Consider the following 27,645-nt stretch of genomic DNA (forward strand, 5'->3'; position numbering starts at 1 on the left):
CTACAAATGGCCCACGTGGTGCGTGGAGGAGGAAAAAAAAAAGCGTCATTTCTCAGCAAACATCAGGAATGTGAATCACCAAACAAAAAAACAACCCCCCCCCCCCCAAATCCCATTGTTCGCTAAGCATTTCGCTCTCCCCTGCGCCCCCTTTGGGTTGCCCCCTTTCGAGGAGGAGTGGTGGGGGACCGATCGCGTCTATGCCTGGTTAATTGCCCGCTGGATGGGTTTGGGGGGAGGAGGGGGCGCTTCTCGCACACGCCTGGCCGTTCCAAGCGATCGTTCCGACGCAAAGTTTGATTTTGTTCGCAGCGAGGGGTCGCTGGATTTATGCTCGCTCCCCGTCTGCGGCGGGACCCTTTGCAATTACTTTTAAAAGGCATCCGAGACATAGGCGCAGCGGAGGGAGCTAGCGAGCCCTTCCCACAACCCGGGTGAAAATTACACTTTAAAGTACCCAGATGAAATTTTCAAGGCAGGGACGCGAGATTGGATCAAATCACATAAACTGGAAACGGGGGGAGGGGGGGGGAGATAGTATAATGGCGCATAATTGGTTCTGTAATAGCATTACACCAGGATAATGGCCTGTTATGGCCCCCTGCACTATTAAGTGCTTCCCTGGCGTAAAGCCTTTATGATATTAAAGGGGGACGATAATGATATTTTGGTTATTAAATGCGTGTAATTAATTTATGCACCGCTGAAAATAAAGTTGGTCTGATGACCCACTCAAGCTGCACCAGAAGATGCAAGTCAGACAACTGTTGATAAGTTCTGGTGTCTGTGTTGCGTCTAGACTCTTGATTTTATTTGGGAACAATTGCTTCTTGGGCAGACTACACAGATTGAATATTTTATAAACCCTGGAAGGCTCCGGGCAGGGGCAGCCGTCAGGGCGAGCAAACCTACACAAGCTTTCTGCGAGCTGGGGAGGGGGGGGGGGCTTTTAAAAATACAGCGCGCTGGGGGACAGGTCCCGGCAGAGTCATTCCACGTGTACGATCGCGTGAAATTGACACGAATAAGCCGCTGGAAAGGCTTCTGGAGAGCTGCAGGGAATTGGACAATCTCCGAAAGAAGCAGCCTTAGACTTCAAATCTGGCTCGTTGTGCGTCAAGAAGAACTCAGACAGATGGGCTACCAGGGGCGGGGAATCTTTTTGGGTTGGGGGCTCATAGAAAAATCAGTCGGGGGGCTCAGCGTGAGGCCCTAAGCCTCGGGGACCAGATCCAAGTAACCCGGGGGCCGCATCCGGCCCCCGGGCCTTAGGTTCCCTACCCCTAGGCTAGGGACTCTGTCTAACACGATCATGATACATTGCGATGCTGTGCATGTTTGATCGTCCCAAGCACCCTCTGACAACAGACCTGGACCCAACCGGAGGTTGTGTTTATGAGAGGACTCCTCGCTGATTTCGCAGCGACAGACCTCTCTGCAGCAAAGGATTATGCATTCAAACTGGCTATTAACTCCTGCTATGTCCTAGCCCCCGCCTGATCCCCCAAACAACCGCACAGGGTCGTTTTCACTTTAACCCTCCCCCCACAAAGATCCCAGATGGGTTTCGCCTCCGCAGCCCTGCCTCTACCCAGAAGTGCCTTTCCCTTTCTCTCTGACCTCCTGGGAAGAATTCGGGAGTGTTTGATCCGACCAGCTCCTAATAAACTAGTCATAACTCCAGGCTGGCGCGTTTGGGACGCGCGGCTGGGTTGGCTCTCCCTTTGCCCCCCAGCGGTTTAAAGCCTGCAAATTCAGCGCATCGCAGGAGGGAGAGGCTGGAGTACGGAAAAGTGCTCGCCTGCTTAATTGCAACGCTCCAACCACAGCTCGGACTTAATGAAAAGTTGGCTGAGTTGGAGGCTTTTTCTCCAGTCCTCAAGCAGTCGCCATTGGAACAATTTATTTCAGCACCAGGGACAGCGCCTTTGGGACTCACAGCGCAGCTCAAGATGTAACCCCGAACTTTCCCTTCTTCCACGTAACCGCCGGGAAAGCTGCTTTTCTGCGGCTCTTGATTGTTTTCCTTGTTTTCCTCCCAAGATCTGCTGCCGATAAGTATCAGGAAGAGACACTTATCCAAGGCCAACCTTTTAAAGACCCAGATCTCAGGGCAGTAAAACAATATTCCAGCCCAGCTCAGGGAAACCTGACTTGAGGCTTTCTTTTTTGACCTTTGGGTTTGAACCTTCCAGCAAAAACAGCTGGAAACGCCTTGCAGTTTGCGGGGGGGGGGGGGGGGGAGGAGAAATGCTCTCCTTAACCTCAGAGGATAGGACAAGAAGCAAGGGGCTTCAATTGTACCAAGGGAGGTTTAGGTTGGACATTAGGAAAAACTTCCTACCTGTCAGGGTGGTGAAACACTGGAATAAATTGCCCAGGGAGGTTGTGGAAACTCCATGACTGGAGATATTTAAGAGCAGGTGACACAAACATCTGCCAGAGATGATCTAGATGGTGCTTGGTCGTGCTGTGAGGGCAGGGGACCGGACTCGATGACCTCTCACCGTCTCTTCCAGTTCTAGTGTTCTAGGATTCTATGACTCACCCACCTATGGCAGAACATCCATCCTAGATGAACCAAACAAAATCAGGCATGGAGAAAATCTTTGGAGATTTAAGCGTTGACTGGGCAAAACTTGGAGAAACTCAGAGTGACTAAAGTTTGATGAAGTAGCCTCTTGCTTCAAAAACATTTGCTTTCTAGATGATGCTCACTACCTAGCCCCAAACACAAGGTAGAAGCTAAAAGGTTATTTTACCTTAATTCATGTGCAGTAAAATGTATTTTCCAATTAACCAAATTTCCTGATTTGTCCCGCTTGGACACTCCTATAATTTATATTGGAAAAGTGTTCTTTCTTTAGCTAAAGACCAAGGTGACTGCTTTTAATTTTCTGTAACCTCTTTACACTTGATGTTCACCAGACTCATCATGTTAATTGGCTTCATATACGGATCATCAGTTTAATGAAGGAATAAATCCTATGTTGCTTTATGTCCCTCTGTTTTAACAGTGATTGCTTTAATGAAGGATGTGACGTGTTCAACAGCAGAACTACAGTAGACATAGAAGCTTTTTTTTTTATTAAAGCTGAAATACTTTTTTAAAGCTAAAACCACGAGGATGCCATATTTCAAACGGCTTCATTTAAATTTCCTCCCTTGGAAAATAACAAGAAATTTCTGTCTTCCTGCAGTGATCAGAGACCAGGGAAGCCTACTTGTATTACATCTACATAGCCACTTTGAGTTATTGACAATATTTCTGGTCTGAATTTAAAAGGTGGAACTCCTCTACCTTTGCAAGGGAAAGGCTTACTCACAGGTAGCAAATCTCTCTCTCTCTCATCCTGTTTCATTGTCCAGAATTTGACTAAGAAGCAGACATCTCAGTTCACATAAAAACTCTCCCCAAAATTGTCCTCTTCTCCCAAATCGGGCTCTTGGAATTGGGAGTGGAAGGGTAAAGTCTAGTGAAATGGAGACTACTAAGGAAGACTGCAAATTAGAGGGAGAGGAGGAAAGCAGCAATAAAGTCAAGCAGTATATACGGATGGCACAGGCAAGAGAAGGTTTAAAATGCACTATGGAAGTGTTTCCCAAATGGTGTTCCGAAGTGAAAATAAGGGTCCTGCAAGAAAATTCCTTTACACTAACATTTTATGATTTTTTAAAAATAATATTTCAGCATTTACGAATGTTATTTGAAAACAATTTTCATTTGTGTTGATCTCATGACGTTGTTTAGCATTTGTTTATTATTATCCTTACTTATTTGTGGTCTACTTTTTCAGCTCCATATATAAGACTGTTATTAGGGGTTCTGCAAAATTCTTTCGCATTTAAAAGGGCTCCAGGGCCACATCAAATTGAGAAACACTGTACCCTGATAATGGTGTTTTGGCCTCCACTGACTGTGGAAGGAAGCCATGCTTTCATTATCACATCTTAGGAGTGTTGTCTGGAATAGAAGTATTTGCTCCTTCCCTAAGAGACTGCAGGCAAAATAGAAAGGGAAAGTGACTGTTTCAAACTCTGGTCCATATCATTAGGTATGGCCCCGCAAAGGTATCCAGGGAGATCTTGCAGCAGAGGGCGCTGACTCAGTTTGTCTCCCCGGGGAGTGAGCAGGAAGTGTTGGTTGTTCCGAGATCCTCCAGGGAATATTCAGCACAGGTGTTCTGAGATCCTCAGAGAAATCAGGCAGCTTCTGGGGCATCTGTGTCTGGCGGGGACATGGAGGTCCGTCTCCACAGCTGCACTTCTTCATCTGGAGACCTGCCTTTACCTTGCCCCTCGGAGGAGGTGAGACAGCAGACACCAATGATCCACTAGAGTAGGGCCAGCAGTGACGGTCAGCGTAACTCCCAGGGAATCTGTCCCCAGGGGTTTGCTGGGGCTGACAATATACAAAGCAGCTCTCTGCTGTCCAAGTTCTCACCCCACCCAGCTATGCCCCAAAGCAGGGGAAATAGGTCAGTAAAAGGGGGAGATCTATCCCAGTACGGTGTTTCTCTGCTCCCCACTCCCATACACTTTCACATACTGGTCCTCACAACGTCCCCGTGAGGCAGGGCGGGGCTATTTCCCCTCCGTGCACTCAGAAAGCATGGAGAGGCAAAGCAACCCACTCCAGCTCACGCAGAGGGTCTGAGACAGAGCACTAAGGTCTCCTGAGTTAGCATCCTTCCTCCAGCTGATGCGAAGCTGGCTCCTGGGTGCCAGCAGGGCTGTGGCAATTTTTAGCAGCCTTCCCCCAGAGGGACATGGTTCACCATTTCCCTCTGTGTATGACCTAAACTTTAAAATTTGCCCCTGAGCAATTAGCAAATCGAGAGCAGCGCAACCGATTGTTAGAGATCTCCAGAGACTGACTATTGAAAGACTGATGAGACCGAGGCAAAGCCTGCAACTCATGAGTAGTCCTTACTGAGGCACATAGTCCCAGTAACCTCAATGGAATCACACTGTCAGCGACTGGGAGAGGAGCAGTCATGCCTGGTGGTTAGAGCAGAAGTCAGTAGCCAGGAATAGGAGGGCAGAGACAGAGGCCAGATGCAGAGCCAAGGGTCAAGATCGGTCCTGAATCAGAGCCAAAAGTCACAGCCGATGTTCCCTCTAATCTTTTCCATCCGTGGGCAGATTTTTTTCCAACCATGTGCGGAATAAATGTTTTATGTGCACCACAGCGTATGTGGAAGTGCACCAGCTGTAGAAACACAACACTTAGTCAGCAGGGTGGCATTTGTATTTCTCCCAGGGAGGCTGCCCTAGCACCCAGCTCACAGAGAACCCTGGCCACAGCCAAGTTTCCTGGATCAGGGAACAGCTGGGTCCAAACCAGGAGTAAGGTCAAGAACAAGCAAGAAATGTCAGTGCCATGGGCCAACACTTGGAGCAGCTGCTGAATTGTTGCTCCTGTGGCTGGGCTCAGAAGCAGTCTGCTGACTCCTCCCACCAGCCAGGCCCTGTAGCCAATCAAGAAGGGTCCCACAGGCCAGCTGTGCTCATTAGTATGCTTGGAGACTAGTTTGCTAGATTCCCAGCGCCCTTGCGTAGGTAGAATTGGCAGGGCTATGAGCAGAGAACTGATACCACTTGCATTATAATGAATCCCAGCTTTACTGCTTGAGGTATTTAGGACTTACAGGGAGTGATCCATGAAGCCAGTGATAGGCATCTAACATTAGGTTAAGTTTGGTATTTCTAGAGTTAGGTTCCCAAATAATGCAGATGATACCAAGCTGGGAGGGGCGGCGAGTGCTTTGGAGGAAAGGGCCATAAGTCAAAGTGATCTGGACAAACTGGAGAAGTGATTTGAGGTGAACAGGATGAAGTTCAATAAGGACAAATGCAAAACTGCTCCACTTAGGAAGGAACAATCAGTTGCACACATACAGAATGCGAAATGACTGTCTAGGAAGGAGAACAGGGATCTAGGGGTCTGGGCCTCAAATTCACCTCTGACTATGATTTTGTTTCTATGCAGAAACTGGGGATGTCTCAAATCCCCCTCTAAAATTATTTATCATTTTGAAAGAGCATTAATAAAACCCAATTAAAAACAGGGCTCAAAAAGGAAGGAGAATATCATAGAATAGCAGAACATTATTTGGGAGCCCTGACATATTGTACGAGCTCATGAAATGTCTCAGGGTTGACAAACACAACTGGTTAATTAGACACTAACTCTTTTTTCCAAGAAGAAAACTACATAGCAACAGCTGGTATATTGATACAGAAGACATAGAAAAAGACATCAACCACTTTCAGATTAGAATGCAGGCAATTATGGAATCAGTAAACTCTGAGGGAGCAACTCCCATGGAGTCTTCAAAGATTCGTTAGTGATTTTATGAGAATTTAACAATGCTTTCACATTGTGATCGTTATGGAATAAACATGCAGTTTTCTTAACCTTTAACAAGACAAAGTTTTGCAGGCTAAAAGGAAGCTAAGTAACACCGTAACACAGAGCAGAGAATTTTCTAGACCACGGGAGGTCAATAACCAGTACTTCCACTGCTCACTGGGCTGTCAGAGGACAGTTAGGAGTAAATTTTAGCTAAATAACAGCATAGAACACTGAGAGCCAGGCCTGGGAGCTGTAACAAACTTTATGGGACCAGGAGAAACTTGGCCACACCTATGAAAAGTGGACATCTGGTGGATTAAAATTATTCCAGACGATGGATGTTTCTGCACCAGAGAGTTATTGACTAGCGAGGTTCAACCTGTGCTAATTTTTCTTCTCAATAAATGTGCTACATAATCCTGCTCTATAGATTGACGATACAAAGATGCAAAAACAGATGAACAGGAAAAAAAAATCCCAAGAGCTGTATTAAGTATTCTGAGTAACCTGGATAATGAGAAGGAAGAAACAAACATATGTAAGGAAAATATCTGTGTTAGTCTCTCAGCCCTGGGCTACACTAGGACTTTATTTCAAAATAACCCACCCGTAGGTCGAATTAATAAGTGGAGTGTCCACACTACCAAGCCAGTTATTTCAAAACAGTAGGCTGCTTAATTTGAAATCTGTGCTCCTGCTTTTCATCAGGAATAAAGTTAGTTCCAAAATTGTTATTTTGAAATAGCAGCTGTATGAATGCTCCGGTGCTGCTATTTCAAAATAACGACTCTCCAGAGTAATTCAAACTAATTACTCCCCAGTGCTTCCTGTGGCTCTAAGTTTGAGGTCGTGCATCCACATTAACGGAGCCTGCCTCTGGCTCATGTCAATGCTTCCCCATCATGAGGACACGCTAGTTCGAATTTGTTAAATGTAGTCATTTCGAAATAGTTTCCTAGTGTGGACATGGCCTAAGGTGCCACAGGACCTCTTGCTGTTTTTAAAGTTACAGACTAACCCGGCTGCCCCTCTGAGCGCTATTTCCACCACGCCTTTCTGAAATGCCTGGAGACATCCCAGATCACCAAGTCATGACTCGTTTTTCAAAGATCGAGGACGTTTTTCTTAAGAAGCGCGTCGGGAGCTGGGCCGCATTCAATGACGCCAGAGGCGGCTTCTGCACTGTAATTGACGAAATGAGTCCTGTCACTCAAGCGTGTGTTCCTAAGCAATTACTTGTTTCGATCCTACAAGTAGCAGATTTTATCTCCTTCACATTTCTCCTTTCCCTTTTTATTTTAAATTCCATCCACATTTTTTCCCTCTGTTGATTCTTACTTTCCAACTCTGAAATCCTAACAGAACAAGGCGACCATTTAGATTCCAATGCATCAAAGCATCGGTTTGGAAACGCTTCCTAGCGCAGACAAAGGGTCAAAGCTGGGATTTGCAAGTCAGTTGCTGTTGTTTTTACAGTAAAGATCCAGGCGTCCCTGCACCTGTATCCACACATGTGCTTGTAGGAACAGAAACTTCCCATTCTGGGCTGTGCACTGGGAGAAAGGCAAGGCCCTTTCATTTCCTTTGAATGGCTTTTAATAACAAGGCTCAGTTGACTCATTCACTAATCATCCATTCACACCTGCTAGATGCTCTCCATGGCGGACCCCCTAGGTGTGACATTTTTACACAGAGCCATTGACATGACAATCTCCCCAATTAACTGTCAGAGCTCTGCATTGACATGGGAGGGCGTCAGCTGGGTTGGGCCGGCCAGGGCAGGATTAGCTTACTCAGTGGATTCTGCAGCTGGGCAGAATTGGAGGTTTTGCAAGTTGGGAAAGAGTGGGGTTGGAGAGGGCTGTGAGGGGGTCTGCTCCTCCCACACCCTTCCTAAGAAAAGGGGGGTGCCAGCCCCCTCAGACAGCCACTACTTAGGACAAGGAGGATGCTGTCATGTAAGGTCTGGGATGCTGCTAACCAAAGGGCGGTTCCTCACTCCGTGTGGCTAGTCCACATTAAGTAAGCAGAGTGAACATGTCCAGGAAGGCATGGCATCTTGGGTCAGCAGCTCCATGTTGACCCCAGGAAGCTGTGCGAGAGAGGACATCAGCACCAATGTTCCCTCTAAATTGTTCCATCCATGGGCGGAATCAATTTTGTTCCATGCACCAAGGTATGTGCAGATGTGCACCACCAATAGAAACACAAGCTGCTGGCTACGGGCAGCTGTGGCCACTCCGCACCAACTCAGCACCCACCTTTCCAGGGCAGACGTTTCCTAGGTGCCTACATTCCCGTCTCTGGGCAACTCTCTCTCTAGGCCCCTGCAGGCCTAAGCCCCAGGGCGATCCACAACCAGGGAACAGAGGTCTGTGTCGGTCTCCAGTCCAATACAACCAGCAGGCTGCCTCCCAGATGGGGTCCCATTCAAAGTTCACCAGGAGAAAGCAGCCAAGCACTTTTTAATGTTGGCCAAGGGGGTTGAGCACTCACCTGGGACCTGGAAAACCCAGGTTCAATTCCCCTCTCTGTGTGAAGGGGGCAAAGAATTTGACACAGCTCCCAGGAGAATGCTCGGACCACAGAGATTGGGGAGAGAGATTCACAGCCCTCCTGCTGAAGCGGTTGCACTGTGAATAAACATGTAAACCGTCATTGGAGGGGAGGGACACAGAGAGAGGCAACTGGCTTGGCAGAAATCACGTTTTTAAAGCCACTCACCGTCCCCACAGCTACAACACGCTCCTCCACACAGGGACAGGCTGGAGGCAGGCAATGGATATAGGTTAAACTCTCAATCACGGAATCCTAGAACAGGAAGAGACCTGGAGAGGCCATCAAGTCTGGTCCCCTGCCCTCATGGCAGGACCAAGCCCCATCTTGATCATCTCTGAGGGTACGTCTCCACTTCACGCCTCTTTCGAGAGAGGAATGCAAATGCAGCCGAGCGAAATTGCAAATGAAGCGCGGATTTGAATTTCCCACGCTTCATTTGCATAATCACATCCGGGCGCTATTTCGAAATGCCCTATTGCAAAAAATGAAACGCAGTCTAGACACGGTTATTTCGAAAGAAAACCCGTCTTCCAAAGCTACCCTTAAATCTCATTTTATAAGGGTTAGAAGGGTTTTCTTTCAAAATAACCGCCTCTAGATTGCATTTCTTTTTTCAAAATAGCGCCCGGACGCGGTTATGCAAATGAAGCACGGGAAATTCAAATCCGCGCTTCATTTGCAATTTCACTCGGCTGCATTTGCATTCCCTCTCTCGAAAGAGGCATGCAGTGTAGACATACTGATAGAGGTCTATCCAATATGCCCCAGCGATGGAGATTCCACAACCTCCCTAGGCAATTTATTCCAGTGTTTCACCACCCTGACAGGCAGGAAGTTGTTCCTAATGTCCCACCTTGCTGCAATTTAAGCCCATTGCTCCTTGTCCTATCCTCAGAGGTTAAGGAGAACTCATTTTCCTTCCTCCTCTTCGTAACACCCTTTTTGATACTTGAAAGCTGCTATCCTGTCCTGTCTCTGTCTTCTCCTGCCCAATGAAGCAAACCCCATTCTTTCAATCCACCACAAACTGTTCCCCTCCCCACTGGGCCGCAGACAATAGCCTAGTACAGCCAAAAAGAACCCTGAAATTAAACCCTCAACAGCCATAAAGCTAAATACCCAAAGTATTTCCCCAAGGGGAAGAAAGGCAGAATGAATACACCCTCCCCACCTGACATCCAAACACTCCCACGAACCTGAGAGAGAGAGATGCTGTCCCATTGCTTCATGACACAGATGCTTTAGTTTTTATCAGCTTATGATATGCCTCTATGTATACGCTAATCATCCATAAGGCGATCATTAACACCATTCTCTGCCCTCGGTGATCCAGAGCGGAACAGTTTCAACACTGGGCCAGACCAAGCCATTCCAGTGCCCTGGGCAGACAGTTTAATTGTGCCCCGGGTTGGGGGAGGGCGCACGCACAGCCCCGCCCCCGCCCGGCACGTGGGGGAGGGTGCAAGGAGCTGGCGGCAGCAGGACACACGTGTCCGGCCTGGCCCGGCCCGGCTACCGCCGCTGGCGTGCAGCCCGAGCCTGGCAATGCAGGACCCTGTGGCTGGGGTGGGGAAGGGTGCTGCTGGCCAGCACTGCGGGGGTTAACGTGGCCCCTGCCCTGGGCGGCCACTGCAGGGTGGCTGCTGGGAGCTGCTGCAGCCCACAATCCAGGAGCCGAGCGCCCCCCATAGGTTGGCGCCGTGGGCAGCTGCCCGGCTAGCCCACGCCTTAATCTGGCCCTGCCGGCCAGCAGAGAGGAGCTGCCGTTGGATCTCCTGCATCCCAGATCAACGTGCTGACCCATCAGCTAAGCGGTTCCCCCACTACCTCCTGTGTGGATAGGCAGAAGGCCTTATTCAGTCCCACAAAACCAGGCGTCTCAGCCTCCAGACCCCACGCAGGCAGGGGTGGCCTGTGCGTGTAGGCCGACTAGGCTGTCGCCTCGGGTGCCACGTTAAACGGGTGCCCATTGACGATGTCACACCATTGAGGACTGTGGAGGCAGGAGCGCCGATCGCGCATTCCGCCTGGGGCGCCCGCTGCCGGCAGCCCGCCTCAGGCCGCCCCTGCACGCAGGAAGTTCCTATCCGCGGATCACTAAACAGAGCCAGGGGCCTTCCTGCACCCAGGATGTAATGCCTACTGCTGTAATGCTACCCCACCCCTCCAGCCTGCCTCTTTCCTTGGCTAGTCGAGGCAGCTTTCCCCCTAGTGTGCTGCCTTTTGTGGAGCCTATTCTTAGGTACCGATATCTTCCCCTTTATTGTAGAGGGGTGCAAGCCATCTCCCTCAGACTTTGTGAATTGCTAGGGGTCTGCCACGGATTTCCGAGGGGCCGAAAGGCTAGGCATTGTACAGCTTGAATCCCTTTGTGGATTCCCCCTCCAAACCCTTCCGTCTATTAAGCATGTAAACGCTTCGGGGGGAGGCGGCTGCTCGCCAAGTGTTTACACGGCGCCTAAAACAATGGGGGGCGGAGCCTTCTAGAGGCGACCGTTATGCAAATTAGTATTGGTAATAATAGCCACTGGTAGACTCCAAATGAGTCGCAGGCCTTTCCCACGCTGTCCGCTCTGACAGAAATCCACAAACCCATCAGATCTCAGGCTACTTCTTTGCTAATGTCACCTCCACACCTGCTCGGTGCAAGCATTGAGACTAACCCAGGGATGTGAAATATCGGTGAATTGAAGAGTCGAGGAACCTCACGGATTCTTATTGGTTCCTCGACTATTCTATAGCCCCGGGGGTGGGGCCGGTGTGCTCCAGCCTCGCTCCTGAGGAGCCTCCTGCCTCGCCACGCCGCTGCCTCTGCGGGGTCCCAGGTGGGAGCTGGTCCGCGAGGGGAGTCAGTTTAAAATCCAGCTCCCCTCATGGACCGGCTGTCTCTCGCCCTGCGCTGCTGCCTCTGATACAGAAGCAAAATGCAGGACAATGTAGCACTTTAAAGACTAACAAGATGGTTTATTAGATGATGAGCTTTCGTGGGCCAGACCCACTTCCTCAGATCAAAACAAAAAAAAGTGGGTCTGGCCCACGAAAGCTCATCATCTAATAAACCATCTTGTTAGTCTTTAAAGTGCTACATTGTCCTGCATTTTGCTTCAGCTACTCCAGACTAACACGGCTACATTTCTATCACTATTCTGATACAGAGGCAGCAGTGTGGGGTGGTGGCAGTTCCTATCCAGGTGGGGTCTGAGCTTCTGAACCCGGCAGGAGCCAGGCTGCCTACCTGGCTCCTGATACACTTTAAACGCAGAGCCGCAAGTGGGGGTAGACTCCGGATGCAGCACTGAGCTGGGCTGTTGGCCAACCTGCTAAAAAAATTACTGACGGGCTGGGGCAAGGAATTGCATGTAGTCTATAGACTCTGTAGCATTAACCAAGAAGCTTTTGCTTATCAGTTAATCAACGACACTTATCTAAAGTATCTACAAGGGTGTTACAAGGAGGAGGAGGGGGAGGGGGAATTGTTCTCCGTGGCCTCTGAGGATGGGACAAGAAGCAATGGGCTTAAACTGCAGCAAGGGAGGTTTCGGTTGGACATCAGGAAAAACTTCCTACCTGTCAGGTTGGTTAAACACTGGAATCACTTGCCTAAGGAGGTTGTGGAATCCCCATCTCTGGAGAGAATGAAGAGCAGGTTAGACAGACACTTGTCAGGGATGGACGGTGCTTGGTCCTGACGTGAGGGCAGGGGACTGAACTCAATGACCTCTCACGATCCCTTCCAATTCTAGTTTTCTATGGTTCTGCGATTACATCCCTAGACTCACCCACTGCCTCACAACCCAGCCTGTCTTATCCAGGAACGCTTACTTAGAGCTGTTATTGAACAACAAGCGCTGCGTCTTATTACTCCAAAAATCAAAGCCAACGTATGCACCGTTGTTATCCTAATGGCAAGTCCTGGAGCTGTTCTCGGGTTTCCCCTTGGCATTATGATGAACCACATTTCCTTCCAGAGTCCAGGATAAACAGGTCCAATAGATTTTATTTTAATGATCAGTGTTTAATGGGCCAGAATGAAACTCTGTGAAGTGGCACAGAAAAAAAATAATTTAAAGTACTGAGTGGCGGTAACTCGGCTGCATATTTCACCTATTGTGGCACAGAACTGTGCTATCCAGTATTCAGCTCGGCCATCACTTAATTATATCTGCTCCTTAATAGAAAACTTTCTTCTGTCTGTCACCTGAATCAAGTGGGGGGCCCATAAAGATGTCCCAGAGAAAACAGGTGACTCTTTGCTGTGTGCAGAGAAGGACACGGTTGCATCGAAAGTGACTGTGTTGCGGGCACGGTCAGGGAGTTTGTGTGCTTGTAACTCAGTGTCATTGGGCTAGTGTGTGGGGGTCTGAACTATGCCGGTGTGAACTGTGGGGGTCTGAACTATGCAGATGTGACCTTCAGTTATGGCTTCCCAGGGTTAGTCCCAATAATAAATGCAACACCATAGAATCCTAGAACAGAAGAACTGGAAGGGACCTTGAGTGGCCATCAAGTCCAGTCCCCTGCCCTCACGGCAGGACCAAGCACCATCTAGATCAGTGGTCCCCAACACGGTGCCCGGCGGGTGAACGGCCACGCCCCCTGGCGCCCGGCAACCTTAAATGGTTGGGGACCACTGATCTAGATCATCCCTGACAGACGTCTAACCCACCTGCTCTTAAATATCTCCAGTGATGGAGTTTCCACTACCTCTCTAGGCAATTTATTCCAGTGTTTAACCACCCTGGCAGGAAGTTTTTCAAAATTAGCATCAAGATTAGCTTTTCAAACAGGAACGCAGCCACCTGCAAAACAAACTTCTTTTTGCCTCTTCAGCATCTTGGGAAGCAACCCTGGACCGGCTCCAGAACGTGCCTCAAATGGACGGCTCGGGGTCAGGAATCTTTTCACCCCACCCTGAAATGCAGCTACTCCCTTGTTTTAAATAAGGCCTTAGAATGGAAACTGACCGATATAACAAGTGATTGGGCAACAAAATGGTAAATGGAATTTCACGTTGATAACTGGGAAATAATGCACACTGGGAAAAATAATCCCAGTAATACATACAATATGATGGGGGCTAATTTAGCTACAACTACTCAACCGAGAGATCTTGGAGTCACTGCGGATAGTTCTCTGAAAACATCCATGCCGTGTGCAGCAGTGGCCAAAAAAGCAAACAGAATGTTGGGAATCATTTAAAAAAGGATGGAGAATAAGACAGAAAATATCTTACTGCCTCTGTATAAAGCCATCGTACTCCCACATCTGGAGTACTGCATGCACATCGGGTCGCTTCATCTTAGAAAAGATCTATTGGCATTGGAAAAGGTTCAGAAAAGGGCAAAAAAATGATTAGGGGCTTGGAACAAGTCCCATACAAAGAGAGATTAAAAAGACTTGGACTTTTCATTTTACAACAGAGGAGATTAAGGAGGGGATATGGTGTGGAAAAAGTGAATAAAGAAAAGTTATTTGTTTGTTCCCATAACGTAAGAACTAGGGGTCACCAAATGAAATGAATAGGTAGCAGGGTTAAAACAAACCAAAGGACGTTTTTCTTCACACAGTGCACAGTCAACCTGTGGAACTCCTTGCCAGAGGATACTGCGAAGACCAGGACTTTAACAGGGTTCTAAAAAGAACTAGGTAAATTTATGGAGGTTAGGTCCATCAATACTTATTAGTCAGAATGGGTAGGAATGGTGTCCCTAGCCTCTGTTTGTTTGGAAATGGATGACAGGAGAGGGATCACTTGATGATTCCCTGTTCCGTTCCCTCCCTCTGGGGCACCTGGCATTGGCCACTGTCGGCAGACAGGACACTGGGCTAGATGGACCTTTGGTCTGACCTGGTCTGGCCATTCTTATGAGGTGCAATAACAAACTGAAGACATATTTAATAATTTTATTGAAAATGGAATGTCCTCTATTCCAGATTCATTAGAAATATTCCTCGCATTCGGATAATGCAAACAGCTGGCTGGTTTGCCAGTTACAGACACTGCTATTTACAGACACAAAAGTATTTCCCTAGAGAATAAATATTTTCTCCAGCCCACTGCAGCAGACAAGCCTCCAGAAAAGGACAGTTGAACTTGCAGGAAGGACAGGGTTCGCCTGACAAGGTGCTCTGCTATTTCTACTGTCTCCACCGCATGGCCGGCCGTCACCCCCCCGCAGCTGAGAGCACGTGACGAAGTGGAGAGAGACCGCCAGGCCTGGCTGGCTTTCGCCCTTTACACACAGCAGAAAGCAGCCTGGACACCAGCGTCCCCCTCTCGCGGCAGCAACGAGAGGTGTCCGAGGGTGTGGGCAACAGCCCATGCAAGAGCTGATATCCCTGGCAGGCGCTGGATCATAGCTCTTCCACGGCGTGCTCAGGATTGCTGGGTGGCCGTTGGTAGGCAGGGCAGGACCTGACCCTCAGGGTGGTAGGCCTGCAAATAGGGACCCTATGCAAATACAGCCATGCCACATTTGCATAGTTGATAAATATGCATGATTTAATTTGCATACACTTATCTCCATCCCCATCCCAGGTTCTTTTAACCCGGCTCCTCTGCTCTCCCTTCCCCCCCAGGTTTCAGCCCCCTCTGAGTTCGCCCCTGAATGACGTGTAGTCCCCAGCTCCTACCAGATCTCCTGGGCCGGGGCAGGAATGTGGCAGGAGGCCTTTCGAGTGTCTCCACAGTTTAGTGTCATGATGACTTTGAAGGACACTAGCCATAGTCTAGAGCAGGGGCAGCCAGCTCATTAAATGAAGAGAACCAAAACAGTGGTGGAAAAAATGCAAAAAGCCGCACCAAAATGGCTGACCAGAAAAAAAAAAAAGAGCTCCCCTCCAACCACAGTTGTTAAGCCAAAAAAAAAAAAAAAAAAGGGACACTGCCCCTTTAAAAACCACAGGCAGGCCTGGCCAGCACCATTGTGCCACACCGGATGGCTCCCCTGCATCCGGAGAACACACAGGGGATGATCGTAGGGGCACGTGGGGAGGCTTCACGAGCCGCGCTTTCAGGGGTGAGCCGTGGGTTGGCTACCCCTGGTCTAAAGAGGCCTAGCTCCCTGGGAATGGGCACCGGACAAATACGCCCACGGGGAACGAGCCCAGCCTGGGGACTAGCTCCAGAGGTACCCCCCCCCCCCCAGCAGGAAATAGAAACCAGGAGTCCTGACTTCCAGACCCAACCCCCCGCCCCCGGCTCTAAAATCTAGACCCCACCCGGGCTCCCTGCTCCAACTAGACTAACCAGACCAAAGCGTTTCCTCACGATCCTTCTGCCTCAGATGTGCTGGCCCCCATTAACGCCAGTCCTGCTCTGTCTCACTGGTTTGTATCTGCAGAAGCAGCCCCCAACCCCTCCCCTGCATTGTCCCTGCAGGCCGGGGGCACAGGACTCTTAGACAAGTCAGCTGGTCTGGGGAGCTGGGAGCAGTCTCCTCTCTATGGATGGAGCCCAGTGGTAGAGCCCTTTCAGCGTTGACCAGCTGGCTACCTCCCTTATCGGACGTTACTAAGGTCCCAGGTGCTGGATCCAGGCGTTCTGGGGGTGCTACACCCCCCGGCTGGGAGTCACCAGGGCATAAACTCAAACTCAAGGCATCCACCTTCAGCGCCCCGGGGAGGAGTCCAGACCCCAGGCGGTGGCTGGCCGACAGGGCTCGCGTCAGTGACAGCCACAGCTGGCGGCCACCATGTCTTTGTAATTCTTCAGCACCACGTTCTCGTTGTCGTCGAAGTACATGATGCTGATGGAATTCAGCTTGTCCGGGACACAGCACGGCGTGCTGACCTCCTTGGACAGCTTCAGCGTGTGGACGATGGACTGGACCGTCGCGTGGTTGGTGGCCCGGAGGCTTTCCCCCAAGGGGAACAGGCAGGCCCCCTTGCAGTAATAAGCCTTGTAGCCACGAGGGAAAATGATCCAGCCCGCCCAACCGATCTCATGGAAGTCCACGAAGAGATCGCTGAGCTGGCATGGCACAATGGGGTCTCTGGGGGAGAAGGCCGAGGTGTCCCGAATTCTTCTGCTCTTGTTCACTCTGATGTTCGCCAAGACCTCGTTCTGGCGAGGCAAGGAGGAGGAAGCAGCATCGTCGGGCGCGGCCGGCTGGAATTCTAAAAGCGAGAGGATGTGACGAGGTAAGTACGCCTGGGCCAGGAAGAACGCCGCGGTTTCGCCCCTACGTTGGGACAAGGGGATTGCTCTTAGAGGAGAGCATCCCCCTGACACACAGACATTTAAACACGACTCTCCTGCCTGTAGAACGGCAGGGACGCTTTATGCTACAGCTACACCACGAGGAAGGGCGGGAGGCCCTGGAGCGTGTACAGACGCGCTTGTACAGATCTCAGACAAACGCAAAGAGCAGAGCACGAGGAGTGGCAGTGGAGATATGGGTTAGCCGTGTGCATGCTACCCCTGGCTTGGTCGTGTCTCCACTACACTGCTTCCATGGCTACTCTGCTATTTATGGTCGCACGAGCTCGGGCGGGGACGGACGCACAGGCAGGGGAATCACATCCCCAGCTGGAAATGTGGACACAACCTCAGACAATGATGGGGTTGTAAATCAGGGATATTGACACGTGAGGCTGCTCCGCACGCGGGACCAAATCTGGAGGGCATCCTCTAGGGATGTTAAAAGGCGTGTGTATTTGTGTAAAAGTGAACATTTTTAGCAGCTACACGTTTACACACGGGGGAGGGGAAGTGGCAGCCGGTGCGTGTACCGGCTCCTGCCCGCGTGGCTGCCTCCTATACAGAAGCAGCGGGGAGGGAGAGGCGACTGCGTGTGACCGTGTACTCGAGCGCACGGTCACATCCCTAGAATTGGAGACCAAGGCCAGACAGGACCACTGTGATTGTCTCCTCTGCCCTCCTATGCCAGGCCCTGGGGCTGGTGGCTGCAGTGGGATCAGGTGAGCAGTGGGGGGGACTAAGGCAGCTCCCTGCCTCTCCTGGCACCACAGACTGCGCTGTGCCCCAGATGTGGCTGGCAGCAGGCCCGGCTCCTAGGAGAGGGAGCGCACAGGGCTTCGTGCACTCCTCCTGCCCCCAGGAAATGAAATTGACAGGTATCAGGTTTAAAACAAACAAAAGGACTTTTTTCTTCATGCAGAAAAGAGTCAACTTGTGGAACTCCTTGCCAGAGGATGTTGTGAATACTAGGACTTTAACAGGGTTCAAGAAATAATTAGACAAATTCATGGCGATTAGGTCCATCAATACTTATTGGCCAGGATGAGTAGGGATGATGTTCCTGGCCTCTGTTTGTCAGAGGTTACAAATGGGTGACAGGAGGGATCATGTAACGACTCCCTGTTCTGTTCACTCCCTCTGGGGCACCTGCTATTGGCTACTGTGGGCAGACAGGACACTGGGCTAGATGGACCTTTGGTCTCACCCCGCCTGGCCGCTCTGATGTTCTTAGAACATAAGTAATAAAACGACGGTATCAAAGCAACCTGAACAGCGGCAAACTGGAATCAGCTTCCGGGCCAGCAACTGCATCTGATTAGTGAAACCATCTGCAGAAAATGCACCAGGCAGTAGCAGAACAAACGAGTGAGATTTCCTGTTGCCTTGACTGACCTGTGGAGGAGGGGAGGAAATGGAAAGCTCTCTGCCGGTCATGATTGGTGAAGAGAACCAGGAAGGCATTCCGACTGTCCCGCAAATTGCGCTGGCTCTTGGCAAACCTGACGAAGTTGACTTCCATTTTGTTTTTAGACACGTGAGTGGTACTGATCAGGAAGCCGCGGTTCACGCTGCTGTTTCCAACCCATCTGGAAACCTTGGCACAAAAAGAAAAAAGGCATTTGAAGGAGCCGCTCTCATTCGGATTAAATTACGTTCATCTCGGGAGCAGGAATAGGCCAGGGGCTGTCAAATGTTCTGGCCCGCCCTGCTCAATGCAAACCTTTCCACGGACCACCAGCCAACCGACCATGACCACAAAACGGGTGCAGGAGCCGGCGGGAGGTCTGAAACGTCTGCAGCACGACAGCCCTTATCTCTAAGTTTTGGAGAATTTATTAGCAAACTGACTGATTAACCTACAAGTTAAAATTAGGTTTAGATTAGATCCTCGTCAGGAAGTTACAACCCTCTGTCCGACTTCTCTATTCCTAAGTAATCTTACTAATGGAACAATACAGCTGCTCCAGGGCTTCCACATTGTTAAAACGCATTTACATCTCACGCACAGGTTCCATCTGTAGAATTAAGCAAGCAAGCGAAGTTATTGACCATTGCTGTATCTAACTATTGTAGAGTAACAGGTAAAGTTCGGTCATTGGCTCAGGTTGACTCTTGACTCGGGCCACAGGAACATCAGAAGTAATGTGACCCGTCAGCCACAGCATACTTGTGAATATGCTCCTCATGATAAAATTAAATAATCATATGAGGCTGATGCTACAGATTTTCAAGTCAGTACTTTTATCAGACGGGTAATTTTGTTGCGTTAAGTGAAATTCCCCACACGCTAACAGCCCCCAGAGAAATAGCTTCAGATGGAGAGAAGGTTGAGAGCACAATAATTTAAGGGCATCTTCAAAATAAGTACTACAAACCAGAGAGATTTAGAGTTAAAGATACACTTATAAGAATCCAGAGATATTAAGATATGGAAAATATAAAGTTAAAACATCCAAACAACCTTAACTCTGCCCTATAGCGATGTTGTACGTGCAACAACAAAAATGAAAAACCAATTTCTCCTAAGCAATTGGTGTCATTGACCATGGGGCTGCAAACATTAAAATACTTTAATCATAGCTATGTAGACAAGCCTCAGAGAGGCATCTGTGTTAATCTGCGTCTGTGAAAACAACGTGTCCTGTGGCACCTTAAAGACTAACATTTCTTTGGGCATAAGCTTTTGGGGGTCAAAACCAATCTAATAGAGGATCCTCTTATTATTTAGAAGCTGCATACAGCCTACAACAGCCAAATAACCTTAACTCTGCCCATCGTGACAGCAGGCAATGACTACATAGCTACGAAACAACGAGGAGGCCTGTGAGGTTTTGACTCATGAAAGCTTCAGCCCAAATAAATGTTAGTCTTTATGGTGTCACAGGACTCCTCGCTCTTTCGTAGCTACGTAGTCATTGCCTGCTGTCATGATAGGCAGAGTTAAGGTTATTTGGCTGTTGTAGGCTGTATGAAGCTTCTAAATAATAAGAGGATCCTCTATTAGCTCAATTTATCAGGCTTTGGAGCTACATAACTTAAGGTCCTGTCTCTGCTAATGCCCTGAAGTTTCAGTTTCCAGCCCAGTGACATATATGGAGTTCCTACCCAGGGCTGTGAATGTGTTACAATATCGTTTGCATTAAAAACAATGGAACTAAGAATTCTCTGCTTACTGTCTGCGTGACGTTGAACACTTCCCAGCCTTCGGTGTACATCGACAACAGTCTGGATGAAATGAGAGTTCTTCTCTCTGGCGTACTTCCCCTGTCCAAAACCTCATACACCTCCACCTGAAATAGGGTGATACAGCATAATAGCATTAAGTGGGGGACAACTGATTCCCTCTAAAAAAAAAAGGTCAACATCAAACACACACATTTCCTTCACTTCCAGGATGGATTTCCCCTGTCTGGTGACCTGGACTGACACTAGCAGGTTGCTTCTGGTCTGTTTCACATCAGAAGTCGTGTACATTTACTAGATATCTACAGATACAGATCTCTCTGTATATCCAAAGCACTATAGAAACTCATACCTGCAACCATCAGTAATATTTTTAGGGGTAAGTAATAAATAAGAACTTGTATATTTGGTAATGAACATATACATACAAATTATAAACTTAAAAAACTACAAATAGTCTAGTAGCACTTTAAAGACTAACAAAACATATAGACGGTATCATGAGCTTTCGTGGGCACAGCCTACTTCTTCAGATGAAAATTATAGTATCTTGTATAGTATCCAAGTGCTGAGAGGATATGCACAAAAGCTTGTCTATACGCACCCGGAGATCAACACTCTGGAGATCTATCTTCTGGGGTGCCATTTAGCACGTCTAAGGACCCGCTAAATCAAACAGACCCCGGTACTCCATGGGATCGTGAGGAGTAAGGGAGCCGATGAAAGATTTTCTCCTATCAACCTCCTGCAGTGGGGTTGCCGGAGAAATTCGATTTAAAGTACATCGACTCCAGCTACACTATTCACGTAGCTGGAGTTGCACATCTTAAATTGAATTTCTCACCTAGTGTAGACCTGGCCTACCAGTGACACAAAACAAAATATCTGCAAATGGGAAACCACCTGCCGAAATATTTTGGTTTTTTTGGCCACTTAATATTGTTTCAAGTTTTCTGGTGCCTCCCCATATTTGCATGTTGTGTTCGCAAGCCTCCCGATTCCCTCAAGATGGATTCGAGCTGCAGAATTCGGATCAGGATCGCAAATATAGGGTGATCCCTGTCCACAATATAGTGTGGCTGCAATTTGAGCATGCCTTTAGAGATCACTAAACTATCCAGCTTGCTTTTGCATGGATAAACCAGTTAACTGTTTGACAGCATGACTGTTTTATTGCAAAAAGCTAAGGGGAGCGGGGGAAAGCCCCAATAGCATTGCAACAGCTCCCCAAAAACCTGGCTGAATCTCTTTGCTTGTTGGAGTCAAAGAAACAGATCCAACTTCTACATTGCTGGCAGTAATCACGTAAAGCATGGAACAATTTAATGGGCAAAGTGGTTGCAGTCTCATTTTCTTTCGTGCGTGTTTCTTTTTTAAAAATTGGTTCGCTTAAAGACATCGTCCAATTCATGACAACAAATGAATAATTAATTGACGGCTCACCCCTCCCCTCCTCTCCTCTTCCCCGCCCCCGCCTCCGCCACTTACTTTGAGAAAATGTTGCCAAAAAGATTTCTGGGGCATGTGGTTTTTATTGAGCTTGAAAACTCTGAGCTCTGCTTTCAGCATTTGTTCATTCTTCCCGACCGAGGAGATGTTGAAGTAGAAATAAGACTGATCAAAATAATCTGGAAACCAAAGGGGATCATTAACAACCAGGCCAGCAGACAAGCCACACTGCAGTTCCAGAAAGGCGACGCTGACTTTCCAGGAGAGGGCAAGAGGTCACATGCAGGCATCGAAAAAAACGATTCAAATCTCTGTGGTAAAAGAAGTGGGGGGGCTTACGGCCCTGAGGCACAAATAGTCTTAAAAATGGATCTTCCCAGCCAACCCAACTCATAGAACCACGCCAGAGCCAGGGACTCTAGTGAGCAAACTGAATTTTCAGGGCACAGGAGATTGTGAAAGTTTTTTTTTAAATCACACCCGTGTGTATTTTGAATTCACAATGCAGGTCCCTCCCTCCCTCCCCACACCCTGCAGTCACTAAGTAGCAATGGGCCGGTAGCAAAAGGGTTCCACATAAAAGCTTATCTATAGGGGTCAGGTAAGCACAAAACCCCTTACATCACCCAGCCCCCTTCCACATTCCCTCACTCCCCCCATATACAGCCTCTCTCTCCCCACACACCCATTAGCTTCAGTGGAGTTATACTGGGGGTGGAGGGGATTTGCCTCCTTGGCTTTGTCCTGTCGCATTTACTCTACCACAGGGGTTTGCAAATGACGGGGTGCAACCAGCACTGGGGGGGGAATGTCGGGCCCCCTGGCACGTGGCTGAAGGGGGATCAAGTGAGCAGTGGGGGGCTGCGCCCCAGAAGCAGCCGGCACCAGGTTCCCAGCCCATGGGAGTGTGGAGCTAGTGGGGAGCTCTGGGTTCTTCCCCCCAGACCGAGGAGCCGGGCCTGCTGGCGGCCACTTCTGGGGTGCAGCACAGTCTGCGGTGCCAGGCCAGGCGGGGAGCTGCCTTAGCCCCCCCCACCCCGCTCCTGTCAAATTATGCTGAGTCCCAGCCCCAACGATTTCCTTCAACTGGGTCAGGAGAAAAAAAGTTTGAAAACCACCAATCTAACCCCCCGCCCCCACGCGCACACACCCCATACACCCCCCACGCTCTTATACACCCTCCATACACACACCTCAACCCCCCCCACACTCCCACACAGCCCATACACTCCCCCATACACATACCCTATGCACACACATATACACCCCCCATACATATACACCCCCCCACACCAACACACACTCCCACACTGACACACAGCGCATACACTCCCCCATACACATACCCTATGCACACACATATACACCCCCCATACATACACACACCCCCACACCGACACACACTCCCACACTGCCACACAGCGCATACACTCCCCCATACACATACCCTATGCACACACATATACACCCCCCATACATACACACACCCTCACACCGACCGACACACACACACACACACACACACACTGACACACAGCGCATACACTCCCCCATACACATACCCTAAGCACACATATACATCCCCCCATATATACACACACAACCCTCACACCCCCACACTGACACACACCCCATACACTCCCCCATACACATACCCCATGCAAACACATATACATCCCCCTATACACACACCCCCCCACACTGATACACGCTCCCACACTGACACAGTGCATACACTCCCCCATACACGTGCCCCATACACACACATATACACCCCCCATATATACATACAGCCCACACACCGACACATACCTCCACACTGACACACACCCCACACACTCCCCCAAACACACACCCCATGCGCGCGTGCGCGCACGCGCACACACACACACACACACAGACACCCCCCACGTCCCCCCGTGGCTTACCTCGGTCTTCCAGGCTCCGCACCATGTTCCCCTCCAGCAGCCCCGGGGCCTTGGTGATCCCGTTGGAATCAGCCACCTTGTGGAAAAGCTCCACCATGAACTGGGGTGGCTTCTTGTGGGGCAAGACGTCGTGGGGCAGGGCCTCGATGTCGAAGACCTCCTGCAGCCGCCGCAGGGCCTCGGCGAGGAGCCCTGTCCTCTGCGTCCCCACCGGCCCCCGGGCCGCGCCAGCGGGCAGGCCCAGCAGCAGGAGCAGCAAGGCCAGGCAGCGCAGGTCCCGGGATGCCCCCATGGCCGCTGGGTCCTCTCGGGCCGGGGCAGAAGGGCAGCAGCCGCTGAGCTGGGCTCTGCAGCCTTGTCACTGGCAGCCACCCTGGGTCCCAGCAGCTACCACCAGGCAGAGGGCTGCATGACAAATCCCAGCACCTGGTGGGGGGTGTGGCCAGGGGCGGAGCTCCTGCAAGGGGCAAAGTGCAGGTGGCTTTAGTCCAGGTCTTTGGCAGCTGGTCCCTTTGCAGCCAGTGGAAGGGGGCGGGGGTGGGGGTCTTTTCTGTTCTCTCTAGGCCTAAGCCACAATCCCCCTTCTCAGTCCTCAGCCTCACCCTGCTAACTGTGCCCAGCCAGCCCTGCTCTCCCTCAGCAAGCACTCCTCAGGGAGCCCCACGCCCTGCCCCATTCCCAGGCCTGGGAAAGGCCCAATGCAAGGGGCTGTGTCTCAATGAGGGGCGTGTCCCTTCCCTGCTCTCTGCATCACACAAGCCATTTGTCTGCAGGGCCCTGCCTGCGAAATGCCTTCGGGGGGAGTAGCGAGGGAAGGGCGGGCCCTGGGGTTAAGGGACTGGAGCGGGGCTCAGCCGAGCTGAGTCAGAGACTCCCAGGGGGAGAAGCAGAGAGACTTGGCAGGTGCTGGCTGGGGCTGATCCACCCAGACACTGCGAATTCCCGGCCACCGCACTGGCCCCACAACATGCAGGGAGGCAGGAGTGGATCTGGGCCTGCAATGCCCCCTGGGGCCGGGGAGAGAAATGAGCCCCGATCTGTTTCTCTTGGGCTGCTTTAAGGTTTAAAGCAGCGGCAGGGAACCTTTTCTTGGGTCGGGGGCTGCTGACCCACAGGAAAATCAGTGGGGGTGGCACAAAACCCATCTCCCTGACATGCTCCCATGCATCTTGCACAGCAGGGGGCCCCTAGGCGAGTCGATTTTGTGGGTCCCCCGGGTTCTGTGTGGGGCTCCCCGATGCTGGAGCCCGGGGGGCCGGATTCAGCCCCCAGGCTGTAGGTCCCCTCCCCCCGGTTTAAAGACACAGCATAGCAATGGGAGCCCATGGTAGTCATCAGCTGGATAGGTTCCCACACAGGGGACATGAGTCTCTTCAGGATAGCTAAGCAGGATCTCCTATCAGAGGTCTACCTCCAGGGGAACATCTGCAGCAGAAGCAGGTGAACGAAGCGAAGATCCCTAGAGCAGATCCCGTCTCCATGCAGGGGTCCTCTTAGGTTCTGTCCACATGTCCACGTAATTTAAATCATTGTCTAACCCAGGGGAGTTAAGCTGGAATAAGCTGTAGAATGGATGCTCTTAGCTGGGCTCACCTGGCTCACTGTGAGAGCACTCAAACCAATTTCTAATTGACTTAAGTTAAACTGCCACAAGCCTTAATTGGAATTAAGATCATTCACACCGGGGTTTGCACCACGTTAAGGAGACCACACCTCAGTCACAGCAATGCAGTTTTCTCCAATAGACAAGCCTCAGTAAATACAAACACACCTGCCTGCATCCCATTGCCTCCCTGGGAGGAGAGGTATCAGTCAAGTTGTGTCCAAGAGAACAGTTTCAGGGGTTTCCAGGCTAGGTAGTGCAATAGGAAGAATCACCTGTGTATTCTCAGCGGCGCCTCTACGAGTCAGTTCCCTGCTCTGCATCTCCTTTTTCCCATCTGTAAAATGGGTCTAATAATAATGGAACTAGGCTTTTCCCTTAGTGCCTTCCACATGCAGGAAGGAGGGGATTTTACAGATTTTTAGTGCCATGATGCATCTGTATCAAGTAACAAATCTGCTGCCGCCTGGGGCTTCCTAGTAGTCAGAGGCTGCAGGCTGTGGCAACTTGGCACTTTGGGGGTAACAACTGGGGTAGAACTGAGATCTTCCAGCTCTAAAAGCATAAGCCACTACCACTCAGAGAAAGAGAACACCTCGCAGCTGCTGGCAGAATGGAGCTTGTGAGCCACAAGCCCCTTAGAAATCCATCCAGTAGGGGGCAGCGGTGTACTGCCTCATTAGACAGCTCCTCTTATTATATCAGCCTCATTTCCAGATGGGGAAACTGAGGCAGGGAGCCGCTGAATGACTTGCTGGGGTCACACGGGAAATCTGCTGCACAGTCCAGAATACATCCTGAATCTCTAGAGTCCTAGCAGATTCTCCTTCCTACCTGAGCACCGTATGCCTATCCTACGACTTAATGCATTGCTTGTAAAAACACTATTTGAAACGAAAGGGTGCAGCGTAAATTATTTTGATTGGAAAATGAGGCAATTCTACAAGCAGCATTTTACTGAAGCGCACTCCGAATAAATGCGACGAGGAGTCCTGTGGCACCTTATAGACTAACTGAAGTGTAGGAGCATAAGCTTTCGTGGGCAAAGACCCACTTCGTCAGATGCATCTGACGAAGTGGGTCTTTGCCCACGAAAGCTTATGCTCCTACACTTCAGTTAGTCTATAAGGTGCCACAGGACTCCTCGTCGCTTTTGCAGATTCAGACTAACACGGCTACCCCTCTGATACTCCGAATAAATGTATCGGTCTCTGTAATAAGCGTTCGGGAATGTCACTGGGTGTGTCATGCTGAAGCCTAAAACGTCTGGAAAGCGTAAGACGATGGAAGGAACGACAAACGTGGCTTAGAGCAAGGTGGCTGTCATGGTCTGTTGCCATTCAGTTTTTAAGGGCTCCGCCATTGTGACTTTACCTGGTGCACACACTGTCTGTGCACTGCCAAAAATCCTACACCATTGTGATGTCAGAGGTAACGCCTCCAATCACCACCCTTACTCTCCTGTTAATCTGAATGCACACATTTCATTGGTTATATGAGTGAGAGATTCCACAGATAGTGAATTACTTGGCCCAGAGGCCACAGCCATGCTCCCCACTGCCACAGGCACAAATCAACACAAGCACAACCCCTCTTACACAAACCAACACAACCCCCATATAACACAATCAGCACCCAGTGACCCCCAAACACACATCGCCCATTGCTGCACCACATACCCCTCTTTTGCCACCCACACAAATGGACACAACTCTCCCAGCACAATACAACCCGCCCACAAATCAACACAACTGTCCCAGCACAACACACACAGTCACCCCCACCTCACTCAAACTTACCATACAATCATAAACGTGAGTGGCAAAGCTGCGGGCCTGTTTACAGCAAGCAGAAGTGTGCTGACAGCGGGGATCGGCTTGAGACGGTTGCAAATGAGTCCGTGTGCTTCAGAACCACTGTGCATGAATCTGTCAGTGCTCTCAGGCACATGAAAACAAAGCAAACAAAAAGAAAGTATTAAGGAGGATAACACGAACATCCCCCGGTCCCATAGCACCACCCACCTGGCCAGTTCTCAGGGGCGTAAGAAACCCTACCTGCACAACAGCCCTGAAATGCAGCCACTTCTGGGATGGCTTGGCAGCTGGACAGAGAATGTGCAGTGTATAACAGTGGCATGTGTTTTTGGCCAAAGATGTTGAGGCAAATCCCTGCTTTTGTGAGAACCGTGGGATTATTAATACCTCTGCTGAAAGGACATAATCTAAAAGCAGGTTTTTAGCATGGTACCACATGCTGGGCATCACAGTGCATGTGACAGTACAAAGCAAGCCCCTCTTAATCTGGTGTGTCGTGCGCTGCCCATGCGTCTAACCCCTCAGTCCTCGTGTACTATTTCTTC

At 49.9% G+C, this 27,645-nt stretch overlaps 1 protein-coding gene across 2 annotated transcripts; it reads right to left on the minus strand.

Moving 5' to 3' along the window:
- Nucleotides 1-16,149: 16,149 nt before the first annotated feature.
- LOC102445218 (bone morphogenetic protein 2-like) lies at nucleotides 16,150-27,417 on the minus strand. Of its 2 annotated transcripts, XM_075934667.1 has the most exons (6): nucleotides 27,083-27,417; nucleotides 23,681-24,137; nucleotides 21,792-21,931; nucleotides 20,294-20,410; nucleotides 18,513-18,714; nucleotides 16,150-17,035 (listed from the first exon to the last, which is right to left on the minus strand). In XM_075934667.1, exons 2-6 carry the CDS (start codon nucleotides 23,970-23,972, stop codon nucleotides 16,584-16,586), a joined length of 1,203 nt encoding a protein of 400 aa, XP_075790782.1. In that variant the 5' UTR covers nucleotides 23,973-24,137; nucleotides 27,083-27,417; the 3' UTR covers nucleotides 16,150-16,583. The 2 variants fall into 2 exon arrangements, with proteins under 2 accessions (XP_075790782.1, XP_075790783.1); XM_075934668.1 differs by lacking the exon at nucleotides 27,083-27,417 and having other exon boundaries at nucleotides 23,681-24,199.
- Between the last annotated feature and the right edge of the window lie 228 nt (nucleotides 27,418-27,645).

Source organism: Pelodiscus sinensis, chromosome 8, assembly GCF_049634645.1.
Source record: "Pelodiscus sinensis isolate JC-2024 chromosome 8, ASM4963464v1, whole genome shotgun sequence".
NCBI lineage: Eukaryota > Metazoa > Chordata > Testudines > Trionychidae > Pelodiscus > Pelodiscus sinensis.